General features: G+C 38.8%; 1 protein-coding gene across 2 annotated transcripts in view; it reads left to right on the top strand.

The window, feature by feature from the left end:
* Klhl7 (kelch like family member 7) overlaps positions 1-8,603 on the top strand; it is a 49,488-nt gene extending 40,885 nt beyond the window's left edge. For both annotated transcript variants that reach the window (XM_032907110.1, XM_032907111.1), the window contains exons 9-11: positions 3,826-4,027; positions 5,672-5,769; positions 7,246-8,603. In XM_032907110.1, the coding sequence (XP_032763001.1) occupies positions 3,826-4,027; positions 5,672-5,769; positions 7,246-7,529 (584 nt within the window). In that variant the 3' untranslated portion in view covers positions 7,530-8,603. The remainder of the gene's footprint in view (positions 1-3,825; positions 4,028-5,671; positions 5,770-7,245) is intronic.
* The last annotated feature ends 2,078 nt before the right edge of the window (positions 8,604-10,681 follow it).

A 10,681-nucleotide genomic window follows, 5' to 3' on the forward strand; every position in this document is an offset into this window, starting at 1 on the left:
GTGTGAGTCTCAAAGCTAGGATTTTGTGCCTAGTAGACAAGTGCACTACCAATTAAGGCACATCCCTAGTCCCTGCTTTAAAGTTTGTTTTGATGGATCAATGTAGGGTGTGGGTTTAAGTATAAATAACTGTCTAATTTTTTTTAGACTCAATATTTCTCTTTTTCCCAGGTACAGCCCAGGATTAATAAGAGTTTAAAGACTGGCATTTAATAGTGTTTTTTTTTAATGCTTTCCTCTGTTCAAGTAATTTTTCAAATAATCTCTTTACTTACATAGCGAACATAGAAAAACAAAAAACTAGGGAGACCAAGTAAACCTAAGGCATGTGATTTAAGTGTGTTTATTTTTCTTTGTAGCTTATATTAGCCCAGAGAATGTTTTACTTTGAAACAGCTTACTTGTTGTAATTTTTTTATTTTTTGTTCTGTTTTTACATCCTGAAATAAGGGCAAGAAAAAACAAGGTTTTTCTAAATGTAACTTAAAAAAGCAATCTCTTACTATTTTTAAAGGTATTCTTGTCATATAATATATCATATAGTATATTTCAAATATACCTAAAGCCAGCAGAAGCACCTGCTCTGTTGATAGCTTTATTTCTTTAACACTTAATTGAGTTTGATTTTTAATTAAAACAGGCTATTTGGGTTTGGGTTTTTTGTTTTGAGTTTGTTGGTATATTGTTTTGTTTGTTTTTTCTTTAGATTTGTCTTTTACTTTATTATGTGCATGGTGTTTTGCCTGTATGTTATGTGTGTGTACCGTATGCATGCCTCGTAAGTACCTGCAGAGGCCAGAAGTGTCAGGTCCCCCAGTACTAGGGTTACAGATGGTTATTAGCTGCCATGAGGATGCTGGGAACTAAAGCCAGGTCTTCTGCAACAGTAGACTGTGCTCTTCTGTTAAGCCATCTCTCCAGCCTCTTAAATAGTATATTTTTAATATCTGCTAAATATTATTTTCCACTAAATCTTCCAAATTGGAAACGTTTAAAAGTAGCAGCCAGGTGTGGTGATGCACACCTTTAGTCTCAGCACTTGAGAGGCAGGGGTAGGCGGAGCTCTGAGTCTGAAGCCAGCCTGGTCTACAGAGCGAGTTCCAGGCCAGTCAGGGCTGTATAGGGCTGTACAGGGCTTAACAAACCACCTTGCTGAGAGTTGTCGCTCACCGTGACTGATGTTTCTTTTACTTGCTGTTCTCCATGATCGTCACTTCTCCGTTTTAAATGAAGAATTAGGTGAAAGTGTTACATCACTTATTTTCTTTTAAAAGAAAATAAATTTAGAGGTTTAGTCCATTTTCATCATGGCAGGAAGCATGGAGGTGTGCAGGCAGACATGGTGCTGAGAGTTATACATCTTGATCCACAGGCAGCAGGAGACTGTCACATTGGGTGTAACTTTGATATATGAGACCGCAAGGCTGGCCCCATAGTGATACACTTCCTCCAGTAAGCCAACACCTAATAGTGCCACTTCTTGTACCCAAATATTCAAATACATGAATCTGTGGGGGCTGTTCCTATTTACCCTACCATATTTACTAGTTTACTAGTGTATCATTTGAGCCTGGAATGTCTAATTGCAAATTAGGGATTTGCATTGGAAATACAAGTCATTCAACTAATTTTCTCAGATGGAAATTTTATGTGTATTTGTGGTGCCCAGATTTTTAAGCCTTTCTTTTCTGCCCAATGATTTTTATATGTAAAAATCATATCCTGGGGGCTGGGGATTTAGCTCAGTGGTAGAGCGCTTACCTAGGAAGCGCAAGGCCCTGGGTTCGGTCCCCAGCTCCGAAAAAAAGAACCAAAAAAAAAAAAAAATCATATCCTGCTGCTTTATTTAAATGCAAATCAGTGAAATGAATGCATATTAATTTAGGAATACTTCGCCATGAGCTTGCCCGAAAAAGACAGTTGCAGACCTCGCAGCAGTATGACTAGGGTTCTAACCTGTTTCCCCATCATTCTCTGGTGTATTGAGAGCTCCATAGCCTGGTATTGTTTTAGGTGAGAATGATTCAGGCTCTGCCTTGTCCTCATATGTCACTGCTTGGGAACAGCTCTTTCAGGCAAAGGGACTTGTGGATAGAGTTATTGTTGTCTGATGCATCTATGCTCTGTGGTCTGAATCCCTGTGGCTGTTGCCCAGCGAGGTGTAATCTGGGTCTGAAGTAACACTTCTGGAAGGGAACTGCAGTCACCATGAGGTGCAATTATGGCTAAGCTCAGAAACCTGTTCGTGCTGCTTCCATATGAGTGCAATGAAAGAGGATCAAAGAAGCAAACAGGCGGAGGGATCCATCCATCCAAGCTGCCTTCAGCCTCATACTGAGGAGCTGCCAGTATAGCTATGTCGCAGCCCGCCATTGCTGAATGTTTATACACGGATTTAAAATGTAACAAAATGTGATGCTTCAGTGTTGCAAGGTTTGAAGCATAGTTGGTACATACTCCATTTTGTCACATAAAAAAATGTTGAAGTCAACTTCCTGCAGTAAGTTCTGATTTGTAAGTGAAACCTGTGTAAAACTAGATAAAAAAAAAACACTAACAGTATTTTAAATTAATGTTTTTCCATATTGCCTTACAAGAGAACTGAAATAGAAATTTTTATTATGAATTTGGAAGTCAAATAAAGAAACTTAAATGTTCTAGACAATCTTCAAAATCCATGGGATTTTATTAAATATTTAGGAAGACCCATATGTCATGTTTTTAATCATTTGCCATTATATCAAAACAGGGGAGATAAGAAATTTTACTTTCCTTAAGGAAGACAGGAAACAGTTTACTACCAGGCTTCAGTTCCTGTTCTGTAGCAGTCAGCTAACATAAAGTCAGTTTAAGTCTTCCTCTAAGTCAGAATCAAACCAAAGAAGAAGTTTCTGAGCCAGGCATGATGGCACACACCTTTAGTCCTAGCACTTTGGTGCAGAAGTAGGCTGATCTCTGAGTTCAAGCCAACCTGCTGTACAGAGTGAGTTCCAGGACAGCCAGGGCTACACAGAAACTGTGTCTCAAAAACCAAAAACAAATAAAACAACTATAGCAAAAGAAAACCCAAGAAATGATTATGTAATTTTATTAATTTCTAATAACTGTGCATAGTGACATACATCTTTAACCCCAGCATTGAGGCAGAGGCAGGCATATTTCTGTAAATTCAAGGCTGAATTCAGCCCTATAGTTGAATGTTATGACACAAGAACTGAAAGTTGGCCCCTGCATAGTTCAGGACAGCCAAGGCTACACAGTGGGATCCTATCTCAAAGAGAAAAATAATTAGATAAAAGTTCCTCAGTCCTTTCTATTTTTGTTAGAAATACTCTTTAATGGAATTATTTCTAAATTCTCACTGAGCTCCTACAGTTTGCCTAAGTTGCAAAATATAGTAAATATATGTTTGCTCTTAGAATGCATAATTAGTGTACCAGAGAGAAATACACCTTGATACTTTGATGTTGTATTCCAGTAAGGGCCAAGATGACTTTAAGGCTCATCTGCATATTGTCTTGTTAATATAACAGTTGCAATTATAGAATACTAGGTATATAATAAATCTGCCCAAAAGATTCTTTTATAATGCCTTCCAAGATCCATACAAGATTACTAGCTTAAAAAAAAAAAAACTATTGTGATAGATAGAAAGGCGATCTTTACAAACCTCAATTCTTCCCTCTTCGCATGTAGCTCTATGGTGATTTCAGTTCAAACCACTCCAAACCAAGCATGGTGAGTGGTAGGAAGGAGCCTTTCTTTTCCAGGGTCCCACTCTATGCCCCAGACTGGCCTCTCACTTTGGGTCCTTTTCTTTCCCAGGAAACTCAGCCCTGTATTTGTTTGAGTGCTATGATACCAGAACTGAGAGCTGGCACACGAAGCCCAGCATGCTGACTCAGCGCTGCAGCCATGGGATGGTGGAGGCCAATGGCCTCATCTATGTGTGTGGCGGAAGCTTGGGAAACAATGTTTCTGGGAGAGTGTTGAGTTCCTGTGAGGTGTATGATCCTGCCACAGAAACGTATGTATCTATTTAAAATGATTCTCTCAGTGCTATTATATTCCATAAGCTCACTGGATGAAGATGCAAAAAGGTAGAATGAGCCCAACAGAAACTTAATTCTCGTTTTCAGAATATACATACACTTGACTAATCTGAATCTTAGGAAATAACTTGGCTTTGTCACACATGGGAGCCCCTCTTCCTGGTCCTGCTTATGCAGCAAACATGAATGAGATATACCCGATTGGTCCATCCATAAAATGGATGTTTTTTGACATAAACACATAAAATGTTGTTTGAGAGACCAAGAAATATAGGAGAGAAGGGGAGAAAACTTAGAATTAAATAATTTTGTCCTTAAGTAGCAATATTACAAACTGGTTCTTGTCATCACATTCCCCTCTCCCAATAAATCCTATGCTCAAATATAAGCATTAGCATTTTAATTGGGAAACTGTGGTCTCCTCCTCCTCCTCCTCCTCCTCGTTATTGCTTTCAGTTCTAAAAAACAACATTTATGAAATGTTTCTTAGGGTTTCTATTGCTGTGAATAGACACCATGAACCATGGCAACTCTTACAAGGAAGTATTAACTGGGGCTGGCCTACAGGTTCACAGGGTTAGTCTATCGTCACCGTGGCAGGAAGAATGGTGGCATTCAAGCAGACATGGTGCTGGAGAGGCACTGAGAGTCCCGCAGAGAGCTTGGCAGGCAGCAGGAAGAGCAGGTGGCACTAGGCCACTTTTAAGCTGTCAGGTTTCAGAATCTGTGTACATGAAAACATGGACTTATATCATTGACATAGTTAGAAAAGAATAGAAACATTTTTCCAAGCCAAATATTTTTGTAATGCATGGTGGCAGCTTACTCTAAGAGGCAGCGAAGGAACCGTACTTAATACTCCCATTTTCAAGCTACAAGATTGTCATTTACCTCAGTAAGCACACACAGAAAAACAGGGCCATAGTGGCACCTATAATAGTGACTATAAAACCCCCAAACATGTATTTATTCATTCTGTGGCATGTTTTATGTAATCCTGTCACTTGAGGCAGAGGTAGAGGATGGATCATCACAAGTCAAGGCCAGTGTCATCTACATGACAAGTTCTAGTTCTCTGGTTACAGAGAGGCTGAGTCTCAGAAGAGCGAAAAGGCTGTGACTGACACTTTACATTCTTTTCTTCACTCTGTTGCCATTTCAAGAATTATTGGGGGCTGGAGAGATGGCTCAGCGGTTAAGAGCACTGACTGCTCTCCCAGAGGTCCTGAGTTCAATTCCCAGCAACCACATGGTGGCTCACAACCATCTGTAATAGGATCCTCTTCTAGTGTGTCTGAAGACAGCTACAGTGTACTCATATATGTAAAGAAAATAAATATTTAAAAAAAAAAAGAATTATTGGGAACTATGGAAAATGGATTTCTTCAAAAGTTATAACTTGTTTCCTCCTGTTTTTATGTCCTATTAAAGTCCCCAATTTACCTTACATATAAAACTATTATCTAAAATCCTTTGAGGCTTGTATACATGTAATACATGTGTGTAGATGTATGAAACATGGTAGTAAATGAGTATTTGTGTAGGATAGCAAACCAATCCTGTTAGGATGAACCTTTCACTTCTTATAAATGAGCACACTAAAGCTTTTTTTTTTCCAGATGGACTGAGCTGTGTTCAATGATTGAGCCCAGGAAGAATCATGGGCTGGTGTTTGTAAAGGACAAGATATTTGCTGTTGGTGGTCAGAATGGTTTAGGTACATGATGTTAACTTACTCTTCAGTTTCTCTGGGTTTGCTGTTAACTTCTAGATTACTGGAACATTTTTAAAACTTGAATCTACACAGCATTATGTCTAAGCACTAACAAACTTTATGAAATGTCAGAAACGCAGTGATTGTGACTACCTCAGACAGGCTTGGGACTGTCCATGTGCCCATAGGGAATGCTGTCACATCTGCCTCAGACATACTGAGCAGCTGAGAAATTTGAATGTTAATAGGTCTTAGCTTTCAACACTTTATTTTTTTATGTACAAAATTCTCAAATTTTTTTTTAAATCTAAGTTTAAAAAGTAAGCTACAGAAGCATATATGAATTTTAAATCACTTGAAAGAAAAAAAACTGTAGGCATGAGGAGCAAGTTACAGGTAACAACAGCATTTCATAGTTACAGGAAATAGACAAGCACAGATAGCATCCTCTAAAGAAAACAGCTTTGGGGCAGAGAAGAGAAATGGAGTGGGATTTGGAAATAAAAATAATAACAAAAGTGGTATAGCTGGGTCCCCAGGTAGCATTATATCCAATTTTCTGAGGAACCTCCAGACTAATTTGCAGAGTGGTTGTACCAGTCTGCAATCCCTCCAACAATGGAGGAGTGTTCCTCTTTCTCCACATCCTCGCCAGCATCTGCTGTCCCCTGAGTTTTTGATCTTAGCCATTCTGACTGGTGTGAAGTGGAATCTCAGGGTTGTTTTGATTTGCATTTCCCTGATGATTAAGTACGTTGAACATTTCTTTAGTTGCTTCTCAGCCATTCAATATTCCTCAGTTGAGAATTCTTTTTTTTAATTGCAGTTTTAATTTATATTTTAAATGCTATCCCATTTCCTGGTTTCCCCTCCAGAAACCTGGTATCCCACCCCCCACTCCCTGCTTCTGTGAGGGGGTCCCTCACCCCCCACCCCCTCCCACCTCCCCGCTTTCAGCACTTCAGACACTGTTGGAAGTGTCTTTACTCTTTAGGACTGACCTTTTCATTTTCTCATGTAATGCTAATAATGATCTTAAATAAGGAGAAATATGAACTGAATCTAGAAACAGTACTTCATTTTTTCAGGATTTTTAAGTGTTAAGTAAAACAATAACTTCTTTTCTGTTATTCTTATCCACTGGTATTTTCCATAAATTGCTAAAAGATAGGAAGAAAAACATTTGAAATCATTTATAACCAAAGCAAATCACTGCTTTTTTAATTTTCTTTTTCAGGATAGAACATTTGTAGGAAATGTGTGGGGTTTATTTTTTGTTGTCATTTTGTTGTGTTTCTCAATTTCTTTTATGTTTTAAGTATTTAGGTAATGGATATGTGGGTCATGATTATAAAGCTCTTATATCCTTTCTACATTTTAACAATTTTTTTTGAAAATAAAATATAAAATTTTTTTAACAAAACTGGTGAAGAGATCCAGGAATCGGTGATACAGTTCTCGTATCTTGTTCTTTTGAAGGGGGCCTGGACAACGTGGAGTATTATGACATCAAGTTAAATGAATGGAAGATGGTGTCACCGATGCCGTGGAGGGGCGTGACAGTGAAGTGTGCAGCAGTTGGCTCTATCATCTATGTTCTGGCAGGGTTTCAGGGTGTAGGCCGATTGGGGCACATCCTTGAGTACAACACTGAGACAGACAAGTGGGTAGCCAACTCCAAAGTCCGCGCTTTCCCAGTCACAAGCTGTCTGATTTGTGTGGTTGATACTTGTGGGGCAAACGAAGAGACCCTGGAAACATGAGGGGACGGTGAACGGACTCCGGTCATCTGAAACTTAGACATATGGCCGCCAGTGGTTTAGTCCAAGAGTTCGGTTATGAAGTACTGATCTGGTATTTTGATAAAGTAAGATTCCAGTAAGATATCAGTTTATATCATCTGGACCTCCTTACTTAATTCAAAGACCATATTTTAGTTGGCCATATAACCAAGAACCTATCAGCCAGAAAACGTGAAAAGTTGCAAGCACTTCTTGCAAACAGGAATTGCAACTGTGTAACTGATTGTGGCAGAGTGGGGCATGCTCATCAGAGAAGTAGCCTCAGCTTAGCTCTAGATTCTATTTTCCTAATTGTGTCCGTGCTGTGTAGTTAGGTCTTTTTGTTTCTGGTTGGTCGAGAACTAAGTAGTAGTATGAATTACAATCCGAGATGGTAAACTCTGATGATAGAGAAACTATAATAGTGTTACGTGTTTTGCTTGTCTTCATTTATTTCATTTAGTGCCAAATTACTCCATTTTAAAGTAAGCAAGAGCAGCTCAAACATGTATATCTTCTCACAAAACATCACAGATTTGGGGGACTTAACACTGTACCCAATTACTCATAAAATATATTCAGTCCAAGTAAATGAAATATTACACATTTCTGTATAAAATATAAAGCTTAGCACCCATCGTTAATTTATATGGTTTTACTGAACAGTGTGAAAAGTGCTGTATGTCCTCATCCCCTACTGCGAGAGCCAATCAGTAAGAACGGTTAACCAACAGAAGAAATGCTGTTTGAAGAAATTTCTAGATTACTAGAAAAGCACTGATAATTTAGCCCAGAATCATATGGATCTTAAAAGATACGTTTTTTTTTTTTCTCTCTTAGCAAAACATGTTAGAGATAACTGAGTTTTCTCTAAAAGTTTTGTAATAATTGGCATTAAATATATCACTATTCATTGCTTTTATTTGGACAACAAATTACCAAACGGACTATAAATTTTCCCAGCAATGTTTTACCCTTTGACTATGTATGAAATGTGCCATGTTAAACTGTCAATCAATGTTTTTATCCGATATTAAATATTTTTAACTTAAATAATTTGCTTTATTTATTCATTCTAAGTGTGTTCAATAATATTTTTAAAATCTGTGAAAGTTTCCATTTAAAAGTTTTCTCTCTATGGAGGTTATAACAGACTCTAAAATGTTTAAACTAAAAGTGAAGTTGAAAATGACAGGTTTATGTGTCGAGTTCTTATGTATAGACAGCTTTATTGAAATGCAATCCATTGGCATACAACTTAGCCATTTAAACTACCAGTTTAGTGGCTTTTAACTATTTTTACTGTGTACAGTCGTCGTATTTTTCAAATGTTTTCATAACCCCTCCAAAAGAAACTCTGTACTTACTTAGTAATCACTCCCTGTTTCCCATGTATTAGCTTTCTAGACTGCTACCAACTACTGCTTGCTTAATAGATAACCACCAGTGTATTTTCATTACTTGGAGGCCAGATGTCTCAAATCTGGCTTTCACAGGACTGGGCAAAACCCCTACACACCCCATTCCTACTCCTGCTGGTTGCCATTGTCCTTGGCGTTTATGTCTTAGCTTATACCTTGGTCTTCTCATGGCCATTTTTCTCTTGTGTAACTTTCTTCACGTAGTTATTTTGTAAACACAGCATTTATTTGGACCATTACTTTTTTTTTTACTTACTTGTATGAATGAATGTACACCATCTGTGTGCCTGGTGCCCACAAAAGTCAGAAAATGGAGTCAGATCCCCTGAATCTGGTTGTGAACCACCACGTGGGTACTGGAAATTGAACCCAGGTCCTCTAGAAGAACGACTAGTGCCCTTAACCTTGGAGCTATCCCCAGCTGACAGAATTCAAGATACCCATCTGCCTCTGCTTTCTAAATGCTGAGATTAAAGGTATGCACCACCACATCAGAAGGATTCTGGTACTCTGTCTTAAACCACTTAAATCTGCAAAGATGCTGGCTACAAATGAAAATGCATTCTAGAGTTTCATATATATATGAATATGAATGAATTTTTTTGAGGAACACTATTTAACCCATTACACGTTTACAAATTCCAGCCTTAGGCAACCTCCACCTCTAAACTGTAGTTATCCTTTATTCGCTTGATGTGATTGTCATTTCAGAAGCTTACTGCCTCTGTCTGCTACCCTAGGCCTAGTCCTGAAGGCTTCTAGCCTCCACACAGTCTATTCTAGGCCTAGAGCATTCTCAGCCTCTGAGACCGACTGCTGAATAAACCATCCTTTCTCGCTCTTCCTGAACTCTGGCTGGTTCCACTCAGATGCTCTGCCTCAAACTCCTCTCCAAATTGATTGAATCCGGCTTCTCTTTCAGTCTCTGATTGAAATCGCTCTGCTTGGCCTCGTAGTACGTCTGGCAGTCTGTTCTAATCTTCTGGCTTCTCCTCATTCTCTGGGTGGTTCTGTCTTCACCTGTGTCTAGCTTGTTCTCTACAAGTCACAGTGACTGCCTCCTCCTTTCCTTCTCTCTGCTCCCTCTTCTGTAGCTCCATGGTCCTCCTCTTGTGAGAGTTGGGCATATCCTGTTCTGTCCAGTCTTTCTCTGGCCCGTCACTTTGTCTGCCACTCAATTAGACACCACTTCCGAACATAGAGGCTCCCTATTAAAAACTAACTTTACTCTCCTTGTTTGGGATTAAAGCTGTGTACTAAGGCATGTCTGTATTCTAGCAGAGGAATTAGAGGTGTGCTAAGAGTTACACCACAACTAGAAACTTTTGTTTTTTCAGTAAATAACCCAATCTTGGAGGTTCACAGCACAATCAAGCATCCTGCAACACTAGATTAGACATTGCAAACATTTTTATGTAAGATGTTGAAGTTTGCACTATTTTTAAATGTGGCTAGTTGAAGCTGGAGAGATGGACTTGTTCTTGCAGAAAGTCCTAGGTGTCGTCCTTTGCATCCACTCGGAGGCTCACAATCATCGACAACTCTAGTTTTGGATTCAATGCCCTCTTTCTGGCTACCTCAAGTACCAGACACACTCAGTGAAGCACATGCATACATGCAGGCAAACACAAATGTTAATGTAGCTAAATTTTTTGACGACAAAATATTCACTTACCACACTATAGATATACTGACAGAGCAGTTACACCTGTA

Source organism: Rattus rattus, chromosome 6, assembly GCF_011064425.1.
Source record: "Rattus rattus isolate New Zealand chromosome 6, Rrattus_CSIRO_v1, whole genome shotgun sequence".
Lineage (NCBI taxonomy): Eukaryota > Metazoa > Chordata > Mammalia > Rodentia > Muridae > Rattus > Rattus rattus.